General features: G+C 46.8%; 1 protein-coding gene across 3 annotated transcripts in view; it reads left to right on the forward strand.

Moving 5' to 3' along the window:
- The window catches only part of BCL7C (BAF chromatin remodeling complex subunit BCL7C), a 33,127-nt gene that overhangs the window by 4,380 nt on the left and 5,675 nt on the right, over window positions 1-23,072 (forward strand). Inside the window, exon 6 of one of the 3 annotated variants that reach the window (XM_054693738.1) lies at window positions 752-1,591. The exons of the other annotated variants lie outside the window; for them this stretch is intronic. Coding sequence (XP_054549713.1) covers window positions 752-757 — 6 coding nt within the window. The 3' untranslated portion in view covers window positions 758-1,591. Of the gene's footprint in view, window positions 1-751; window positions 1,592-23,072 lie in introns of those variants that run through there. 3 annotated transcript variants of the gene reach the window in all.

The raw sequence follows: 23,072 nt of genomic DNA on the forward strand, positions 1-23,072 counted from the left end.
CTGACACCATGTTCAGTTTCCCCTCTGTTGGGCTTCCACACCCCCCTGTTGTCTTGGCATTTATCAGGCTGTTTGGGATGGTTAGTCTGTGTGTCTGCCTTGTCCACTAGCGCTCAACCTAGTCCTCAGCCTTGCCTAGCACCACACTAGGCATCAAGCAGTCACAGCAGCCGTTTGAATGAATGAGTAAATGGATTGGCTGAGGCTATTCAGGAAGACTTCTCTGAGGAGATGGCATGTGAACTGGGCTCTGAGTTATGAACCTCAATGTGGTGGATCTGAAGTCAGAAGTCCTGGTTTAAGTCCTGGCTCTGTTACTCACTGGCTGTTTGGCTCTGCACAGGCCATGACCCCTCTCTGAGCCTTAGTTGGATCATCTGAGCAATGGGAACACTAACTAGGCCTTATTGGCTTCAGTGGTTTGTGGGAACCTTCAAGATAATATAAGGTACTTTCCTTCTGTGCCCACAAGAGAGTCAGAATCAGGTGTATTAACCCTATTTTTAACAAAGGAAGAGACTGAGGTTTAGAGAGAACCAAATTGGAACTTAAAGAATTGTTTAAAAATGTAATAGTGTTTCCTGACCACAGCTGCAGTAGTGATAGTTGAAGCCTGGCCAGGGAGCCAAGTGTGCAGTGTCCTGTGGTCTTCCTGTTGCCGCTGTAACAAATGACCACAGCCATAGTGGCTACAACACAAACTTACTATCTTAGCATGCTGGAGGTCAGAAATTCAAAATTGTTCTCACAGGGCTAAAGATGGTGTCATCAGGGCTGTTCCTTCCAGAAGCCATAGGGAACTGTTTCCCCGCCTTATCCAGCTTCTGCAGGCCACCTGCAGCCCTTGGCTTGTGGCACCTTCCTCCATCTTCAGATACAGCAGCGTAACATCTTTCGAACTCTCTCTGCTTCCATCGCCACATCTCTGATCCTCCTGCCTCCATCTTACAAGGACTCTTGTGACTAGATTGGGCCCACTGGGATGATCCAGGCACATCCATATTGACAGCCTTAATCACACCTGTAAAATCCTGTTTGTAAAGTAACATTCACAAGGCCTGGAGATTAGGGCGTGGGCATCGCTGGAGGGCTGTTATTTGGCCTCACCACATGGTGGTAATCTCAGTCATTTTCTGGGTGTGGGTGTGGGGTCATCTCTTTATTCCTCTCCAGCACCCCATGAGGTGATGAGAGTGTGCTCTAAGCAGTGAAGTACAAGTACCCCAAATGGGCTACTACAGTGTTACGGCCAGAATTCAGGCTCTGGGTTTGAATCTCACCATCTCCACTCATTTACAGTGTGATCTTGAGCAAGTGATTTAAAACCTCTCTGTGCCTGTTTTCTCGTCTGTAAAATGGGGATAATAACACCAACCTAGTGAGACAATTGTGAGAATTAACTAAGGAATAGATGGAGAGAGTCCTTGCCTTGGCGTGCCGTCAGTGTTCAGTAAATAGCAGCTGTTTTCCTGTCACTCCATTTGCAGGTGAGGAGCTGGGGTATAGGGATAAAGGCCAGAGACTCGCCTGTTAGTGAGACTGGGGAGGGGGATCCATTTCTGAGTAGCCTTGAAAAGTTGAGACCCATTGCTTTCCCTCTTCTGGCCCCACACCCCAGGCATCGGTCCCCTAGCACAACCACCCCCATCTCCTTGCCTCCCCTCCTCCCCCAGTGGTCTGTGACCTGACTTCAAACCCATCTCTTCCATCCAGTCATCACCTTGCTGGATACTTTCCTCTCCTCCAAAGCCCACCCTCTCTATTTGAAAATTCTTCCACCCCTGACTCTTGGGCCCCGGCCCCGAGTGGTCCCTCATTCTCTCTCCTTCATCGCTTCTCCTCCTATCCCTTAAATATCTCTTGCCCTGGCCTAGCCCTTCCCACCAGGAACACTCCCTGCTAGTCCCACCTGATCCTTGAGTGAGTGGCTCCCAAGTCTCTGCCTCCAAGTTCTGCCCCCTGACTCCAGACTGAAAGAGCCAGATGCAGCATGACATCTCCACTGGGGTGCCCCACAAACCCTCAGCTTCAACCTCTATTGCCACCACCACCTGGTGCCCAGAATTTGCCTCTCAATCCCAACAGTTGGCCAAGATGGGCACACCCTGTAATCATTGTCCCATTGGCCACCATGTCTTATTAACTTTGTCCTGGATGACCCTTCCTTGAGAACCCCACAATAGGGTTTCCCTATTTCACTCTCACCCCTGCCCCCCAATACATTCTCCCTGCAGCCCACAGTCTCAGAAACTCAAGCTGGCCCATGGTGCTGCCTCAGGCTCAGCCCTGCAGTTCCCACACTGCCACTCCAACCCTTCCCCCTACCCGAGTCCCCCAGGGGCTGCTCAAGGTGCCAGAATTCTTACTTTGCTCTGCCAGAGCGACCCTCTCACCCCCCTTCATTCTGGAACATGTCTTCTTGTTTCTCAAACCTCTGCTTCCTGCTGGTGTCTCCTCTCCTTTCCTCATGCTCCCTGTCCCTCCTCTGCCTTTTCCAGAGCACGGTGGTGACCTGTGTTCCTTCAGGGTGCCAGGGGCTCCTTTATTCATAGCTGTGGGTATCGTGTACTGTTCCTGTTCGCTGTGCTGTTTACTGAGCACCGCTCTAGGCCCTGCAATACAGCAGGAACCAAACAGAAAAAAATCCCAGCCCTCATGGAGGACATCAGCAATATTTTGGGGAAAAAAAACACCACCACAATAGGGGAGCTAGGGAAAGAGTGCTTTGCAATTTTAAATAGGGAGGTCAGGGGAGGCCTTATCACCCAGGAGACTTTTGAAGAAAAGCTGGGTGAGGGCCAGAGGCTTGCAGGTCTCGGGGAAGAGCAGTCCAGGCAGAGGGAAGAACCAGTGCGGAGGCCCCAGGCGACAGGACCTGGCCAGGAGGTCCCCCCTTGGCTGGAACACAGGAGGTCCCCCCTTGGCTGGAACACAGGGGAGGGAGTCAGCAGTGGAAAGTGAGGTCAGGTAGGTCAAGGGAGGACCTCAGGAGTCCTCCATCCCATCTGGGAAAGGAAGAGGATGTGCTAATAATTATGCCCAGATAACAGTGAGACTTGGGGTGACCAAAACGTGCTCATCCTGCTTTGAAGACAGTATCAGGCCTGGCTTTAACCAGGGGGAGTTGAAGAGCTATTGAAGGGGGCTGAGCAGAGGAGTGACAGGATCAGCCTACTTCCCCTGCTCCCCTTCCCCCACTGATGTCTCCATTCCTTTCCTCATTTTATTACATTGCATTATAAAAAGTTTTAAACATACAAAAAAGTTGGAAAAATTATACAGGTGACCCCCATATATACCCACCATCTAGATTCTGTAACATTTGACTGCATTTACTTGATCACATGTTCGTATCCACCCATCTATCCATCTATCCAATTTTTAGACTATATTTCAAAATAAGATAACGCTATACTTGCCTCTAAACACTCCAGCATGCACATCGTTAAATAGAGTCCAGTACTGTTTCCCAGGTTCTTTTTTCCCCTGGAGGCAAAATAGGTGTTATGTATATCTAGTGAGATGCACAGGTGTTAACCTATGATTCAGTGAGTTTCAACAAAACTTGGCCTAATCTACCACACATCTGCCTGATCAAGCCCTTATCAAAGACATCTCTATCCTCCAGAAGGTTCCTGCTGCCCTGTTCCTATCCCAGGTCCCCAGAGGTAAGCACTGTTCCAATTTGGGTTTTGATTAGGTTAACCTGCGGCGAGGTCTGTGCACAGGAGTTGGTCAGTACGTGCTCCTCACCTGTGCAGTGCTGTCTCCCAACCAGTCTGCCCTTTCTCTTGCCAGCTTGTATCCCATGCTACTGGCTTTGACCAGGATTACTCTGCTGGGAGAACAGAGGGGTCCCTATCCTTTCCCTCATTCTTGCTCCCTACACAAGCGTGTCAAGCCTGGGGTTCAGAGCCCTGGATGAATCCCCCCAGACAGATGGACAGCCATTAATCCAAGGGATCTTTCTAGAATGCAGAGTCTGTAGTACCAATTTCCCAAAAACAGGGGGGGACAGAACTATATCAGGGGCAGGATCTAGGATGACCTAGCATCCCAGTTTGCCCAAGACTTCCAGCACTTCAAGTTCCATTCCTAGGAAACCCTTCAGTGTGAGCAAACGGGGACCGATCCCACCACTGCCCCTAGGGCTTCCAGGCCCTTTCTCACCCAACTACACTCCTGCCTAAGGATAGGTTGTTCTTAAATTTTGTTCTCAAATTTTGAACTGTTCTCAAATTTTGAACTCAGCCTACCACAGTGGTTCACAAACTCTGTTGCACATTGGAACCAGCTGGGGAGTTCGAATGTTTGGATTCTACCCCCAGACTTTTTATTTTTATTTTTTTTTAAGATTTATTTTTATTTATTTATGTAAGCACTGGGTACAGTCAGAAGCGTGGGAGGGTGACAGAATTCACCAGAGCCAGAGCGGGGAGCAGAGCAGGCAGACTGAAGTACACTGCAGAGGGGAGCAGCGGGCGGCAGGAGAGGTCTGCGCGCCATGTGGGACCCTCCTCCGGTGGCCAGGGAGCAGCTGGGGATTCAACCCAGTGCTCAACCGCTGTGCCACAGGGGAGGCCCTACCCCCAGACTTTTTAAATGGTACAGGATTCAAGTTAGACATTTTGAGTTTTAAAAGCTCCACAGGTGAAACTAATATGCTACAAAGTCTGGGAACTACTTGCCTATGGATATGATCTGCTTGTCTAATATGGTGTTGAACATGTTGTCAACATTTAGAATCAAGTGACTTAATATAAAAATCTGGACCCCTGTCTACCTTCAACAAGTAGAAGGTCTGAGATACTGAGTCTGCCTCCAAGCATGGTAATCACCAGGGCATGTGGGGCCCCAGTTTCCCCTGGAGACGGAACATGTGCTTGCCACGGCCACCACAATCCCCACCATTCCTTAGTGTCTTACTCTTCTCATTTATGTTCATTTGCCTGGTCTCCAGGCTAATGTCTCAGCTCTTCAACCAGCCTCCAGGCCTTCAGGTGCTGCCCCCTGCTGACCTTCTCAGTCTCTTACTGTTTCACTGTACTTTCACTTTCTACCTTCCAGCCATATGGGACTTCATGGTGTCCTTTTTTTTTTTTTTTTTTAAAGATTTATTTATTTATTTATACAAGCACTGGGTACAGTCAGAAGCGCAGGAGGGTGAGAGAATTCACCAGAGCCAGAGGGGGGAACAGAACAGGCAGACTGACGAAATACACTGCTGAGGGGAGCAGCGGGCATGGCGGGAGAGGTCTGCGCGCCATGTGGGACCCTCTCCTGGCAGCCAGGGATCGAACTGGCGCTGCAGAGGCTGCGGGCAGCCTCTCAACCCAGCATTCAACCGCTGCGCCACCAGGGGAGGCCCATCATGGTGTCCTTTTACACCTGCCTTTGCCCACGCAGTTCTCCCACCAAGCTCCTTGTTCTGGCACACAAGCCCTGCTCAGTTTCACCCCTACCCGCCTCTCTCACCCCTCTCCCCTGAGCGCTCTGCCTTCTAACACCCAGAATTTTGAACATAGCTGAGCAGGGTAAACCCTCTTGCTGCTGCCTCTGCCTGGGAAATTCTACCCCTCCTTCCTTCCTATTTCTTCCTGGCTAACGCTTACTTCTCTTTCAGGCCTTGGCTTAGATCTCACCTCTTTCAGGAAGGGCCCCTGATCCTCAAACTAGGGCAGGTCTCTGGTTAGTCACTGTACTTCTGCTATGTTTGATATACCACTTCCCCTATTAAAATACAGCCGCATCTTCAGCTCTGTCCTCCTTGTGGAGCGCCTGGTAAACAGTAGGTGTTCATTCGCGATGGCTGAATGAAAGAACAGAAACAAGCACATCTCCCTATTCTACTGGCAAAATCCTACTCTTTTTCTGCTTGCATTTCTGCGATACTGTTCAAATCTGTTCTCCTGGAAACTCAAAACCTCATTGAGGTCAAATGATCCATAGAGTTTAGCTCAGGCCCATCTCACAGTGGACTCGCTAGGTCCCCAAACCCAGGCTCATTCCAAATGCAGTATCACTGGGGTAGGCAAACCAGGAACCGGCAGAAGCCCTGTCTCTGCATTGCTGACAGGTGATCCAGGGCCCCTCACCAGGCAAGCGCAAGGGCAGAGCACAGTAACTTACTCCCCATTCCCGTACATTTGTCTACTATTGATTGCCCCTTGGCTTTTCTGGCTCCTCCTTTCTTCCCCCAGTCAGTTCTGGGAGGCAGCTGCCGTGAAAGGTCAGGCGCAGGACAGGAATGAGGCATTCCCGGTTCAAACTGATTTACACTAACCGTGTGACGTTGGGCAAGTCAATTCCCCCGTCTAGGCCTTCAGTGCCTCTTCCGAGACTCCGGGCCAATAATCTCTTCCTCATCTGTGGCACCACCCACCTTTAAGCCATGCCAGCAACGGCGTGAACCAAGTGCAGAGAGCAGGCATCTGACAGGCTGCGCGTCAACCGCGTTTTTGTAAAATGTTCTCCCTTTCATTTTTACAATCATTGGCAGAATTGCATGCACTGTAGGAAATCTAGGAGATGCAAAGCCTAAGAAAAGAAAGGAAAATTGCGTGGTTATCTGGGTTAACCCCAGCAGAGGTTTAATGTACATAGTTCAAGAGCGGGCGGTGGGGAGCGCGACCACTGCCCCCCCTCCCGGCGCGCCTCGGGGCGCGCTCCGGGCTGTGTGGCTTCGCTCCTCACTGGCGAGGTGGGACCCGCGGTCCTGTTCCCTCCGTCTTTTGTGGATTTGTGGAGCTCGGAGCAGACAAAGGAGGTCAGCGTGTCGGGGAGCGCAAAGCGCGGGGAGGGCGGGCGGCGGCCGCGGACGGGTTAAGGCCACTGAGCGCGGCGCCTCCTAGAGAGGCGCGGGCGGACTTCCGGGGGCCGGGCCGGGTCGGGCCGGGTCGGGCCGGGTCGGGCCCGCGGGCCAGGCCTCTGCCCTCTGCCGCTTCTCCGCGTCCCGAGGCCGGGACTAGCGCCTCGGCCCGCGGGCCTCCGCGTGGCCGCTCTGGGCCTGCGTTCCGGGCTGGACCGCGGCGGGCGGCTCCTGCGGGGACAGAGGGTGGCTTCAGATCTCTTGCACCTTGGAATCCACTGCACCCCGTTATGTAGGTGAGGAAACTTAGACCCAGAGAAAAGAAGTCGTTGTGGCTCGGGCCGCCGCCTGCCTGGTCAGGGCAGGGGCGATTCCCGGCGCAGCGGCTCAGGAAGCCTCAGGACATTCTGGAAGGACCCGCCCTGGGGAGCTGGCAGTGTGAGGAGCGGGAGGCTCGGACCTCCTGTCCTGCAGCCCCGCCGGGCAGGTGCTGTTGTCCATATTTTACAAGTAAGAAAAGTGGGGCTCAGGACGGTTTCTCCAGGGTCACGATGCAGGTCAGTGGCTGAGTAGGGAGGAGTCTGAATTTAGGGTTGGATGACCTAACTGGTAGATCTGTTTTTGAGAGAAGTAGCTAATATTGGATGCTTATTGCTGAATTGTTTCACACAGGGCAAGAGCTTACGTGTGTGTGTGTGTGTGTGTGTGTGTGTGTCTCTCTCTCTCTCTCTCTCTCTCTCTCTCTCTCTCTTTCTCCTGGCTAAGTCAATTAGCAGTGGTCCTGCTGTCTCTGCATCCCTTCTTTGACCTCAGGGAGAATCAGATTAACACCTTTCTCTCTCTTTGTAGTAACAGCTTTATTGAGATGTAATTCACAAACCATACAATTCACAATTTTATAGTTTGTGTACAGATCTATAGTGTTTACCATATTCAGAGTTGTGCAACAGTCACCACAGTTAATTTTTGAACATTTTCATCACCTCAAAAGAAACCAGACCCGTTCATGGTCACTCCCATATCTCCCACCCCCAACAACTCCCAGAGCCCTAGAAAATCACTAATCTATTTTCTGTCTCCCTAGATTTTCCTGCCCTGGACCCTTGCTATAAGGCCATATGTGGCCTTTTGTGGCTGAGATAATCTCCCTTTTTAACAAAGTCCAGGTCCTGAGCTCAGAGCTTTGGCCTGTAACCATAGCCAGCTAGAATTGAATAGCATTGTTGTGATTTTATTGTATTTATTTTTACCACTCTAGGGTACATGATAGGTATTTCCTGTTTATGGTAGTGATATAAAGTTTCCTCTTTAAATAAATTCACTTCCATAAAAAAGTGAGTTCGTGTATAATATTAAGTAACTAGTAGTAGAGGTAGTGCAAATATGTGCCAGTGTTGGGAAGAGGTGCTTTGAGTGAAGTTCGGGAAACACTACATTTTTTTACTTGAGGTTCTCCAGGACATGTTTGAAAATCACCCTATTATTCCACTTTACTCTCCTAACAACTGCAGTGAGGAAGCACATCATTTTACTGATGAAGAAACAGGTACAAAGAAATTAAGTACAGTAATCTGTCCAGGGTCGTGCAACTAGTGACAGAATCTCTACTTAACCTAAGGCTGAATTCCAAAGACTTGCCAAGTCTGGACGTATACGAGTAGGAAATGGACGAGTAGGCTTCAGAGAAGACTCTATCTCTGGACCAAAACCTGTAGGTACCAGACTGGTTAAGTTGTTTTGGGTACCCCTTCACGCACATACTCAAATGTAAGACGATTTGGGACTCTAAACAGAAATCCCTTCTCAGTCACTGCTGGGGCTTTCTCGGTGGCTTCTGCTGTGCGCTGCACAGTCCCATGGGTCCTGGAATATCAGTCAGGTGCCTACTCTCAGGCTACCTTTGACTTGGGTCCAGTCTTGGGGCATGAGCAGAACCCCCCACCCCTCCCTGACCAGGGGACCTTCGCCAAGACGCTCTGCCACCCAGTCAGATCTTTCTTATTCCACTTTTTTCACTGTAGACTTTCATAGCGCATTAAACTCAGGGCCCGTTTCCAATAAAAGCTTATTTTTAAACCCCAGAAGACAAATAAACAAAACTGTTTTTCAATGGCTATACTGTTGTTCAACACCTTGGCCCTCTCCTCTCATAGTTGTGCAGTTCAGCTTGGACCCAAAAGTGAAGCTAGCCACACCTGTCCTCCCTCAAAGGCAATTAGGGTCCCTCTGGTGTTACTCAAAGTGGGGAGAGTCTCAGCCCTAACTCTCAACAATTTAGATCTCAGCTTGAGTTTGGGCCATATAAACAAAGTAGCTAACATTGAGCCAGGTGGTTTTCTAAGAGCTCTACATGCATAATCTCACAGAATCATGTCAACAGTTTGAGGTAAGTACTATTGTTATGTCCAGTTTACAGGTGGGAGGACAGACATGGAGAAGTTACATCACATGTCAGGGGCCCACAGTTAGTAGTAGAAGCAGATTTGAATCCACTGTGTGACTCCAGAGTGTGTGCTCTCAAATACAGTTCAGATGCAAAAATTTCCTCTATCATTTACAGCAATATTTTAGTGGTCCTTGTTTTGGGCACCCTCCTGAAGCAGTTTGTAGCCACTTGGGAAATAGAATTGAAGACTCTCCTTCCCAAAATGGAGCCTAGAGCACCCCAAGATGGATCTCCTGTTTAGGACACCTTTCCCTGTCCCCAGCTCCTTCCTCTCTGGGCATATAATGACTAACAGCAGGTCCCCTGATCCAAAATTGCCAGCCTGAGTCACTGCTATGTGTCAGCACTTGACTAAGTAAATTTACAATCTCTCTGTTCCTTGCTCCTATCCAGCAAGAAGTTATCCCTGCTTCACAGACAAGCAGATTGAGGTAAAGTGACTTGCTGAGGGTCACACAGCTAGTGCGTGGAGCAGCAAGGGCGGAACCAACGCCCATCCCTGGGACCCCTGCTCTGTTAGCTCATTAGTGGCCTTCCAGAGTTGAAAGCCACATGGGGTGATGACTGACTGTGCTACCAAAATGTGTCTCTTACCTTCTCTGGCTCCATTTCTTTATCTTCAAGATCTCTTTTTCTTCCCAACTTTTTTTTTTTAAGATTTTATTTATTTTTGTGTAGAAGAATTGGGGTGCAGGCCAGAGGTGTGGGGGGTGAGAGGATTTACCAGAGATGGAGTGGGGAGCAGCACAGGAAGATTTTTACTGAGATACTCTGCTAAGGGGAGCAGCAGGTGAGACAGGAGGGGTCTGCTGCTCCATAAGTGGGTTAGCTCCCTGCCTGGTGATAGTACTGAGACTTAACCCCTAAGCCACCAGGGAGGCCCCCTCCCAACTTTCTAATAAAATCGGGTTTGTGGATTTGATGGTTTTGTTTTTTCTTTTCTTTTGGCAATTTCAAAATTGAACTCAAAGACCACTTTGAAAAGGGTGTTCTTCCAGAGAAAGGAATCTCACTACTTTTTTGGTCTGTTCAAAGGAGGCACTTTCTGCCTAGACTTCAAGACCAACAACTGGACTAAGGGATTTGGAATTTGGGGGAAAGGAGATGTGGATTCTTTATGCATACAAGAACTGGGTATAGTCCAGAGGTCTGGGGGTGAGAGGATTCACCAGAGACAGAGTGGGGAGCAGAATAGGCAGATCTACTGAAATACACTGCTGAAGGGAGCAGCAGGCAAGAGAGGAGAGGTCTGCTGCACTATGTGGGTCAGCTCCCTGACCGGGGCTCGAACTCATGTTGCAGTGACTGCTGATAGCTTGATAGTGCTGTGTCTTTAACCCCTGAGTCACCAGGGAGGCCTGAGATGTGGATTCTTGAACCACTTGGGGAACAAGGACAGGATATGATAACAAAGTCTCCCACTTATAGGGTGTATATAACATGCCTGGCCCTGGGCTAAAGACTATATATATTTGGCTCTAAAGAACTCGTGTGGGTACACGTGCATGCACACGCACACACACACACACACACACACACACACACACACACACGCATGCCAGAGGCTGTGTTTTTATCCACTGCCTGACTATTTTTATTTATTTTTTAAAAAGATTTATTTATTTATGCATACAAGAACTGGGGTACAGGCCAGAGATGCGGGGGGAAGGGGTGGTGAGAGGATTCACCAGAGACAGAGTGGGGAACAGAACAGGCAGACTGACTGAAGTACACTGCTGAGGGGAGCAGTGGGAGAGTCAGGAGAGGTCTGCTGCACCATGTAGGTTGCTCCCTGGACAGCAGGGGATTGAATTCATGCTGCAAAGGATACGGATTGCTTCATAGTGCAGTGCTTAACCCCTTGCGCCACCAGGGAGGCCCTGCCTGACTATTTTTAGAGGGAAGTTTTCTTCATCCATCCTCCTAATTTAGAGGCAAGGAGTCATTTCTGTCCATTCCTTCAAATCAGGGAGACAATGCTCAGTGCCACAGCCCTATGCCAAGCTCTTAGAAGAGACAGAAAAAATTGATTCAGGTGCTAGCAACAGGAATCCCTAGGTGGGAGGAATATAGTGTTAGTCTTATTTTTGCTTATCTGTATTTCTTTCTTTCTTTCTTTTTTTTTTTTTGGTGGGCCCCTCGCCGGCAGCCAGGGAATGAACCGGTGCTGCAGAGGCTGCGGTCGGCCTCGCAGCCCAGCGCTCAACCGTTGCGCCACCAGGGGAGGCCCTTATCTGTATTTTTTAACTTTCTCCAATGTACATTACTGCTTTTATGACAAAATAAAATCAATTCCCTTCCCTAACTATGCCTTTACTTGTACAATACTTTCTCACAATTTAAATAACTTAACCCAGAATTCTCCATAGTGAAGGCACTTCCAGTTAATGAAATCAAGACCTTGGCCTAGAGAGCTGTCCCCCAAATTAGTGTGGCAGCCACATTTGCTGTCCCTTCTGAATGTAGGGTCCAGTGATACCATAACCCACTTTCCTCCTCCCATATCCCCAGGTGGCTCAGGGGATCTGCATCTGGACCCGCCTTTCCGTAGCAGTGACCCTCCTGGGGAGCACTGGGTCTGAGCATTCAGGAAGCTCTGGAAGCAGATTTGTTGGTCATCATCTGAGGATGCTACCGGCACATGGTTCACAGGGCCAGGGGACGCTGCTCATCCTGTAATTCACCAGGCAGCCCACATAACCCCTGTCCTACCCAGAATGCCAGAGGACTCCTCCAGACTGGCCTGAGGGCCTCTGATCCCTGGGCCTGGAAATGCTGCCCAATTGGATCGCACCTCCCTCGCATTAGATCTCACCTGGGAATTTGGAAACCAGACCCAATAAAAGTGAACTGAAACAGCAGGGATTATGTGAGCCCATGGCTGGTGGGGTCATGCTGGGAGTGAGTACACCACCTCAGAGACCCACAATGCCATGGGACTCAGAGGGCACAACAGGATCCTGGTGTTCTGCCATGAGGTACCACCATGGACTTGGCAGCTTGGCCATATCTATAAACCTATGAAAAATTATAAAATTCAGTGTTTTCCTCTTGCTCACCATCATTGACTAGGGAATAAGTGACATTTAAAATAATATAAAACGACTTCCTCTATGACTGGGTAGTCTACGTAACTCCCTTGTTCTCTTGAGATGGTTTAGGATTCATTCTCTTGATGGGTTGTTTTGGGACAACTCTCATGCCCTCTAATTGCTGCCTTTTTAATTTTACAGTTTCAGGTAACAAGGAATGACTTGAAATTTGTATATTTGGAATATATTTTATATTTCCAGACTGAATATTCTCTCAGTGAACTGAAGTTTAAACAGAAAGAGGTAAATCTGTGTATTTAAGCAGGCTGATTGGGGAAGGACCAGCCCTCTGAACAACACCCACTGTTTTGTTCAATTTATAATTGTCAGTTAAAATCATTGATGTTATAGGCTAAGACAGGGACAGCAATAGGCTCAGAGTCACACAGCAAGTTATTGTAAAGCTAGAATTACAAGCTTGGTCCCTTATCTTCAAGTTTAGTGCTCTTTCCAGGTAGGCTCTCCCCATGACCTTTGACCCACAAATTATGGCCAATGAGAAAACTAGATTAGTTTAAAAGTGAAACTGAGAAAAGAGGGAGAAAGTGAAGCCAGCAGTCATAAGGCAGCTTTAAAAATCCTTTTTGTTGTAATAACATTACACTGTTGCAACAAATTATTTCAAATGCAGTGGTTTAAAACAACACAGACTCCTTATCTTACAGTTCTGTGATTAGAAGTCTAAATGGGACTCACTGGGTTAAAACCAAGGTGTGAATAGGAGAAAATCCCTTTCCTTGCCCTTTTCAGCTCCTGGAAGCTCTCCAACCTCCCATCTTTGGAGCAGCAGCGTTGCCTCTCTGACCCTTTTCCTCGTCACAGCTCCTCTGACCAGACCCAGAACAGGTTCTTCGGTGATTACACTGAACGCACTGGATAATCCGGGATAATCTCCCCATCCCAAGGTCTTTAACTTAATCACACCTGCAAGCTCCCTCCTGCCATGCAGTGGCTACTCACACATTCTGGGGATTAGCATGTGGACATTTGAGGACATTAGAGCAAGGGCCCTTCTTATCACAATTATAAAATATCCACATGCATGAACAGTCACAGAAAAGTAGTTTACAAAATATAAAGGGGGCCTCCCTGGTGGCGCAAGGGGTTAAGCACCGCACTATGAAGCAATCTGCAGACTCTGCAGCACAAGTTTGATCTCGGGCCGGCCAGGAAGCAGCCCACATGGCACAGCAGACCTCTCCTGACTCAGCCGCTGCTCCCCTCAGCAGTGTGCTTTGGTCAATCTGTTCTGTTCCCCACTCTGTCTCTGGTGAATCCTCTCACCACCCGCATCTCTGGCCTGTACCCCAGCTCTTGTATGCATGGATGAATAAATTTTTTTTTTTTTAAAAAAGAGTTATCCTAAAATATATATGTGTGTGTATATATATATATATATATATAGCAAAATACTGTCATAACCACCGCCCAGAAAACCAGAATCTCCACAAAACCTACTCCCCTCCATCATGTTTTTTGTTTGCATTTGCCTGAATATTTTTTGCCCATCAATTTACTTGAAATGTCTTTTGTCATTTTATGTGCATTTCCTCTAAACAGCTTATAGCTAGATTTCAATAGTAATTTAGTCTGATAGGCTCTGTCTTATAATAGGGTAATTTAGCCTGTGACATTTATTATGATTATGCTTTTCCTCTTTCACCTTACTTTACATTTACTATTTATTTTTCAGTAATGTTTTCCTGTTTGCTTTTGTGGGCTTGGTCAAGTTCCTACTTATTCTCCCTTTTTTTCCTCCTTTGTTAACCTGCTGGTGTTTATCTTCTCTTTCCAATGGCAATTGTTCCTAAATTGTAGGGACACAAGGTGGCACTAGTAATAATCCCACTCCTTCACCCCAAATTTTACTTGCTCACTCCTCCTCCTCATGAAAGATGATACTTTTCAAATGCTTTTAACTTCACCCCTCCCCATCCCCCACTTACACTTTGTTGTTGTTGTTGTTGTTCTAGTCTATTATTTGGGTTTCCATTAATCATCTCTGCAAAGGAATCCTTAACACTTAAAATGCAGGCAGTCTTCTTCCATTTAAACTACACTATGCTGGGCCTTCCTGGTGGCGCAAGGGGTTAAGACGCAGCCTAAGAAGCTATCCACAGCCCCTGCCACAGGAGTTCAATCCCGCGACCGGCCAGGGAGCTACCCACATGGTGCAGCAGACCTCTCCTGTCTCGCCTGCTGCTCCCCTCAGTAATGTATTTCGGTCAATCTGCCAGTTCTGTTCCCCACCCTGTCTCTGGTGAATCCTCTCACCCCCTCCCCACCTCTGGTCTGTACCCAAGTTCTTCTATGCATAAATAAATAAATTTTAAAATAAAAAAAAATAAACTATACTATGCTACTCCCCTCCGCAGTATATTTCAGCAGATCTGCTTGTTCTGCTCCCCACTCTGTCTCTGGTGAATCCTCTCACCTCCCAGCACCTCTGGCCTACACCCAGTTCTTGTATGCATAAATAAATAAAAATAATTTAAAAAATGAAAATAAACTACATTATGTATTGCAAGGGTCAGTGCTCACCTCTGCTGCCTCCCCTCTTTGTCTTTCATTCTCACACTCTCAGTCACTATATATTGAGGATCTTTGGACACTTCCCACAGGTGAGGCAAGGCGTGGCATAGGTGTGCGCCTCGTGTGGCTGAGGATGACCTCGTTTTGCCTTGGTTGGGAAGTGACATGATGCTGGTTTTTATTCTTGGGTAATGTTCCTTTTCTCTAGCTGTCTGTGTTCTACTGCTTAGAGAATTTAGTCTTAGTATTTTGGTATTAAAGATGGATGGTATTAAACTAGTCTTATTTTCATTCCTTTATAAATAACCTTGTCTTTCTATCTGGAAGCTTATATTCTTTCTATTTCTGAATTCAGGAATTTTGTCAATATATGCCCAGATGCCTATCTTTATTCATGCAAGACTTTTTTCACTTTCATATTCAAATTTCTCTATTACTATTCTTTTGGGGTCCCTGCTATTTTCATTTAAAGTCTTCTGGATTTGTCCTTTAAATTTACATTAAGTGGCTTGATTTCTTTCCTAGCATATTTTTGGTGTGTTATAAGATTTCTTTCAGTATATTTGAGTCCCTTATTAGTGACTATACTAATTACCAAGCGTCTATTCTAATTATAAATTCAGGTATTGAGGAAATAATCATGGTCATGGGCCAATTGGGCCTGCCGAATTGACCTGGAGTTTAAGACTCCATCTACCAGTTGATGGCTGTGAGCCGCTACTTTAATTGAGCCCAAGAATAATGTCTGGTAATCTCAGAACGGTTTGGATATCATCCTTTTCCCCAATGTACAGAAAACCTATTAAATGGCCACAGGTCCCTTTGGGATGGCTCTGAGGAAGATTTACGATGAGTATTTGCAGCATTGTTACCTGGGCTTTCCTTGAGGAGACTCAGTATCAACTTCAATCAGAGTGCTCTGTGTCTATGACTGAGTTAGGTACAGGAACTGGTGAGAAGCTGTGACTCTCCAAAGTGGCGACAGAAGTCAGGATTTTGGCTACCAGGTTTAGGGTTTCTCCTGTTTATAGCTCAAGCAGGAGAGTGAAGGAGTAAAGACCTTCCACTCCTCCATAAAAACAATGAGAAATCTGGCAAAAGTTGTCAAAATCAGCTTTTTTTTTTTATAGATTTATTTATTTATTTATACAAGCACTGGTACAGACAGAAGTGTGGGAGGGTGAGAGAATTCACCAGAGCCAGAGCAGAGAGCAGAACAGGCAGACGGACGAAATACACTGCTAAGCGGAGCAGCGGGCAGCAGGAAAGGTCTGCGCGCCATGTGGGACCCTCGCACGGCGGCCGGGGATGGAACCGGCGCTGTAGAGGCGCAGCGGGCAGCTTCGCAACCCAGCGCTCAACCGCTACGCCAGCGGGCAGGCCCAAAATCAACTTTTTCAGAGCTATGGAAACTAACCAAAAGGCTAGAAGTATTTAATAAAATCTTTCTTAATCTTAGGTAGAGCAATGAACTTTGCAGTTTTAACTTACTCTTCCCAGGTTCACAGCAATTAAAAGCCACATAACTGAGGGAGCTGTGAAAAACAATTGCCTAGCAGCCACTGGAGGGGGCATGACAGGTTTGAGGCACCCCAGAGAAGTGTCACTATTTGTCTTGTCTGGTAGATCTCTGAATAGTTCTGTACTTGGGTTTGTATTTATCTGACCTGGCTCAGAACTCTCCCTGTGCTAACAGCCATAGCCCTAAGGCATTTGTTGAAATAATCAGTGGTAATTGTTTAACCCTACAGCTGTCCAAGGAGGCATAGCACAAATTGGGGATAACAAGAAACTGACCCAAAAAAAGGAAAGAAAGACAAGAAAAAAAAGCTTTAAAGGAAAAAAGAAGTAGGGAATGACATTGAAAAGTTCTGACATATTCCTGGGAATTCCTAGAAGGTTACAAGGATATAAAGGACTATGTGCTTGCCCAGAAAAGACTTGAGAAGACCCTAAGTTCTCACTCTGGCTGACCTTGAGGCTTTATCCAAGCGGGAAGTGAAGGTTAAAGTACTGTTGGGAGCCTACATACACACAAAGCCCCTCAGAAAAGGCCAGGAGACATTATTGGTTCAGGACATTTAAAGAAATCTCTGTCCAGTCATTAGCTGACCGCAAAGCTAATTGAACTGAGACTTTAGTGGCCACACAGCAAAGAATAACAGTCTTTACAGAATTAGTCTAGGAACAACAAACAAACAAACAAACAACAACAACAAAACCTGGAGAGGAGTGGAATCTGGTCTTCAGAGTTACCACATTATAATATTTAAGATATCAGGCATATAGATAATAGCAAAATGAAAATATAAGTTCTGTCTTATTAAGTACATTAAATGTAAATGGACCAAATATGCCAGTGAATAAGCAGAGTTAAAAGAATGTATATTAAAAAAATTTTTAAGGCTACAACCATATGTTGTCTTTATAATCAAAGACACAACTAGATGTAAAAGAATAGAGTAAGCTATCCTATACAAAAGTAAAAAAAACTAACCTTAAGAGGTTTGGAGTGGCTATTCTAATATCAGACAAAATAGAATTTAAGACACAATTTATTGCTAGAGACAGAAGACATTTTATAATGATCAAAACATTTGATTCATCAAGAAGATATTATAATTATTTTTTTATAGAGGCATGTTTTATTTATTTATTTGTTTGTTTTGTTTATACAAGCACTGGGTACAGTCAGAAGCGTGGGAGGGTGAGAGAATTCACCAGAGCCAGAGCGGGGAGCAGAGCAGGCAGAAGGACCGAAGTACACTGCTGAGGGGAGCAGCGGGCGGCAGGAGAGGTCTGCGTGCCATGTGGGACCCTCCTCCGCTGGCCCGGGAGCAGCTGGGGATCGAACCAGCGCCGCAGAGGCCGCGGGCAGCTTTGCAACCCAGCGCTCAGCCGCTGCGCCACCGGGGAGGCCCAAGAAGATATTATAATTATAATTATTATAATTATAGACATATATGTACCTAACAATAGAACCCCCAAAATAAATGAAACAAAAACTGAGAGAGGGCCTCCCTGGTGGTGCAGTGCAAGGGCACTGTGACGCTATCTGCCACCTCTGCAGCATGAGTTCAATCCACAGCCAGCCAGGGAGCTACCCATATGATGCAGCAGACCTCTCCTGTCTCACTCGCTGCTCCCCTCAGCAGTGTATTTCAGTCAGTCTACCTGTTCTGCTCCCCACTCTATCTCTGGTCTATACCTCTCACCCCCCCCACCCTCTGGCCTATACCCCAGTTCTTGTATGTATAAATAAATCTTTATGGCCTCCCTCATGGCGTAGGCCTGTTCTGCTCCCTGCTCTGTTTCTGGTGAATTCTCTCAACCTCCCGCACATCTGGCCTATACCCTGGTTCTTGTATAAATAAATAAATCTTAAAAAAAATAAATCTTTAAACAAAACAAAACAAAACTGACAGAGCTACAGAGAGAAGTAGACAATTCAACGAAAGTTGAAGACTTCAACACCCTACTTTCAATAGTGGCTAGAACAACTAGAGAGAAGATCAACAAGCTATTAGATCAAACAAAACAATATTGGAATAGGTTTTCCATTTATTTCATTCCTCAAACACTGATCAATTACACATTGCTAAAAATCTCTATGAACCAAGAAATCAGATTTCCTCGTGGTCCCTCATGTCTTTTACCGTTAATGTATCCAGCTTACCTGGATCCTAGCTTACCCACTGAGATCAGGGAGCCCATCCCAATGGTGGTATTCCCTACAGTTATACCTGACCTACAAAGGAGAGTAAATGGAGAGCTTTTCAGAAAAGGAGGTGCTGCTTTCCTTAATAAAGGAAGTGTCTTGTGGATCCTCTCACAAAATTCAGTTGACAGGTGACATATGATAAATCCAGTCTATCACCCTGAGTCTTGGGATTCCTTCTTTTATGTGATGCCAGTGAAACTCTGGGTATCTCAGCTTCACTATCTTTAGGACCATTAATTTTGGACCACCAAGTCCAAATTTCAGTCAAGTAACTTCTTAGAGTCGAAAACTTCAGGTTTTCTGGAATCTCTAGTATGTGCACCCCTATCAGTGAGTTTGACTCTGTCTAGTGTTATATTCAATTTTCATTTGTCTAACACCCTTAAAATCCATTCTCACACACTCCTAGGGTTTTGCCAACACATTAACAATATTGCAATTGCTGTTTCCTTCTGGAACGTGCTGAGATTTGACCCTAGTTAGAGGTTTAATGACAACATGCTGGTTGTGGTGGATTTTCAAAGGACTGATCATCCTCTTTTAAGGCATTTGCCCCAGGTGAGGTTATCACAGAGTTTTCAGATACAGGAAAACTAGTTTTTTCAGACACAGGAGGGCAAGATCATTTTACTGGCAATGGAAACTTAGGATGACGTGGGAGTTCACTACTGTCTCCCATTCAGAATTTCTGAATCCTGTCCTTTCTTGATCAATGACCAAGTTTCTCCATGACAAATTTAAGAAGACTGTGAATTCAATTGTCATTCTGTTCACAATTAAATTTTATGTTTGACTTTTAGTAGTATCGGCCCTGGGTAAGTAGGATGTTTTAAGATTGTCACATAAACATTCTGGTTCTCAGACTATGATTTAGGCTGAGACTTAACAGACCCGAGCCTGTCATTTTCTCTCTGTAAGCACTCAAGTGCACTGAAGAAGGATTCATCCTACACTACAGTTCTTAGTCACTATGACCATGGAGCAGTTCAGGACAACAGCCATTTGGGCTCCCGAGGCACGTGCTTCGGTCGGCACGTCATTACAGTCAGCCACAGGTGACAGCCTGAGTAAATGTGACCCTGCTGCGTGGATGACCATCACGCCATTTCCCATTGGCAAGGAGTTCGGCATTGTGCTCAAGCCCAAGGGTATGACCAAATCAATTGCAAAACCCCGTCTTTGTGGCTCTCTTCTGGGATTACTCCCTATAACAATTGCCACGTCAGTCAAGGTCCAATCAGGAGAAGCCACAATGGGAAAGTGTAACAATAAAGAGATATTTAATAGGGGATTGGAATAATAGGAACTGGCTAATGGGAAGCTAAAGACTATAGAAGTAGTAGATACTGAGATCAACTACCAGCACCTACTGGGGCATGAAACAGAGTGCCCCAGAAAGAGTCCTGTCCCACCAGGGCTGAGGGCCCTCATTTGAATGGACATGATAGAGTGGTCACTAACAACCACAGCCAGGGGGTTTCCTGGAAATGCACCCGCTGGGATGTCAGGTGAAGCTGCTAATCACTGAGCACTCCTGAAGCCAAGAATGGTAGCAAGGGTACTCTGTAGGAGCTGGGTGCTGGTGGCTGTGAGGGATCAAATTACCAGTGAGGGATCAAATGCTGCCCGGGAAAGCCCTGCCAGTGCAGGAATCAAGCACTGAAGTACGTGTGTTCAGCGAATGGTGATGGAGCAAGCTGCACCAATACAGGGGTCAAGTGCTGCAGCAAGCTGTGCCGTTGGAGAAGTCAAACAGAAAGTGCACTTGGCAAGAGCACAAACCAGGCAGCTACCAAAATCCAGTGCTGGAGCGAGCTCGCTGGGCAGGAGTTCAGTGCTAATAAAAGCCATGCGAGGGTCAAGACTGGTGGTTGAGTGTGCAAAGGACATTCAGGAGTCCACTCACTGCAAAGACATTGTATGGTCTGGAAATTATGTTGTCACAGCAGAGAAGGGGTGCAGCAAAGTGGTTGCATGCTGGGGGCTGTGATCTGCCCAACGGACTCCTCATTCTGGACACACAGCTAAGACACAGGACCCACAGTCATGTGTCCCTGCAAAACTGAAGCAAGAGCAAGAAAAATGAAACCTGAACAGGACCTTTGAACCAGGAAGAGTGGTCACTTCCTTATTCAGTGGCCTTCTAGCGCCCTCTACTGACAAAGCTTAATATCATGCTCCGTACAAGGAGACCTGCATTTCAGAGCAGACACAGAGGGTGAATTTGGAGCTGAGAGGCAATAAATTAAAAATGAACAGTGGTTCCCCAAATAGTTCTCTTACCCATAGGTTGGAGGTCACCCATAGGCAATGAGTTCTCTGACTCATAGGCTGGCCTGTAGGCAGGGTTAAGTGAAGCCTCCAGAACTTACCCTCCCTACAAAGAAAACAAACCAGTAAAAGTACTACATCCCTTGGCGACAACGCATTCAGGCCAGAGTCAGAGATGAAAAAACTGGAGTAGTGAGGTCGATCACTCCCCATTCAACTCACCAGTCTGGCCTGCGCAGAAATCAAATGGATCTTGGAGAATAGCTGTGGACCATTGGAACTTCCTCAGGTGATGATTCCAGTTGCTGCTGTGGTCCCAGATTTCATTATCTTTCCAAAGAAAATCAACATTCCTGACGGGATGCTCACATTCTCTCCAGCTGAGCTCTTTCATAAAGCCAAGTGTATTCGTTTTCTATTGCTGCATAACAAATGACCACAGATGCAGCAGCTTAAAACAATACCCGCTTATTATTTCACAGTTCTGTAGGTCAGATTCCATGGATTTGGCCGGGTCCTCAGTGCAGTCTCACGAAGCCAAAGTCAAAGTGTTGGCTGGGCTGGGATCCTATCTAGAGGCTCTGGGAAAGAATCCACTTCCAAGTGAGGTCAGATTGTTGGCCAAACTGCTCCTTGCAGTATAGGCCTGCCTCTCCTTTCCTCACTGGCTGTCAGCTGGGGGCACTTCAGAAGCCAGCAAGTTCCACATCACGTGACTCCTTTCGGTTTCAAGTCAGCAATGGGCTTCCAATTGCTTTTGTCCTTCAAATCTCTGACTTCTGCTATCACCTGGAGAAAACTCTGCTACCTGATTGGGTGATAATCTCTTAACACCAACTGACTTGGCACTTGAATCACATCTGCAAAATCCCTTCACATCTGTACCTAGATATTGTTTGCCTGAATAACCAGGGGACGGGAATCTTCAGGGCACAAAAAATAAGAAAGCATGGTACCTGCTCTCTGGAAAGACCACAGTCAACTCCTCAGCCCATTCACAAATCGTCAGCAACTTGTGTGAACTAGAAAAAGTGCCCTTTCCTTAAAGCAATTTGCTGCCACCTGCTGGAAGTTTGTTGTAACAACAACATAGCGCTCTGTTCCCGGAGAGTCTTTGGTGCTCTCCTTGCACGACTGTGAGCAGTGACCCTGAGCCCACTGGGATCAGATACACCCTCTGCATTCCAGCTACTTGCCCACACTAGCTGCTGTCAATGGAGACGTTTCTTCCCAGATCTCTTCTGACATTTTCATTGGTTTATTTTTACCTGTTGTTGATTTGGAGGAAATGTGAACTAAAAATGACCGTCTCTTGGCTTGAAAAGGAGGGTGAGTTAATACTTAGAAAAAAACATTGGTCTGATCTCATATGTGTGGTTATATCCATAAGCAAATATCCAAGGCCTTCTAGAAAGCAAACCCTAAGTAACAGCAATATTAGGGTAACAGTAGCAGCCACTAATGTTACTCAGTACCTTTATTTATATACATGGACGTTACCTGTGCAGGTAGACATCTCATTTAATTCTCACAGGAACACTGTCAAATAGGGATTTTTATTCTTCTTAGGTAGACAAGAAAAGTGAGACCAGATGATGTTATATTACTTGCCCAGGGTCACGGATAAAAGGAAGGATTCAAATCTAGGCCATTTCATCCAAAGCCCACACCCCTAACCACTTTTGTGCAGATTAGCTGTGTGCCTATGCCCTGGATCGGGATCTTTGCCTTGTGCCTCTTGAGTGGAAGCCAGGGCTTCTCTGTGGTGAGACCAATGATCCAGCATGGGACAGGAAAGAGGTCAGGCCTGGAATGTCATTCATGGGAATGGCGTGAAGAGGAAAGTGTGGCAGGAAGTTGTTTGTGGCTGAAGGAGAAGGGTGACCCGTGGGGGTTGGAAGGAAGAACACGGCAGGCCCTGGTTTATTTGCTGTGGTGTCTCCAGGGCCTGGTGTCCCTGTTGTTCCATGATTGATGGCTTACCCGGTCAGTCAGGCTGTGCAAGCCATGGGCGCTCCTTGCTCAGCTCTGCCTTCCTGATGTCTGCTCCTGCCACCACCTCTTCCCCGGCCAGTACCTGAGCTCGTCTGAACCACTCTGAAAAGCTGTGGTGCAGGCCTCGGCCATGTGTTACCTGTCTCTCATTTAAAGTGAAGTCAGAAGTCCCTGGAAGACTATTATATATATGTGAGAGGCTTATGG

This window comes from Talpa occidentalis, unplaced genomic scaffold (assembly GCF_014898055.3).
Source record: "Talpa occidentalis isolate TD23 unplaced genomic scaffold, MPIMG_talOcc4v2.1 talOcc4.12, whole genome shotgun sequence".
Taxonomy (NCBI): Eukaryota; Metazoa; Chordata; class Mammalia; order Eulipotyphla; family Talpidae; genus Talpa; species Talpa occidentalis.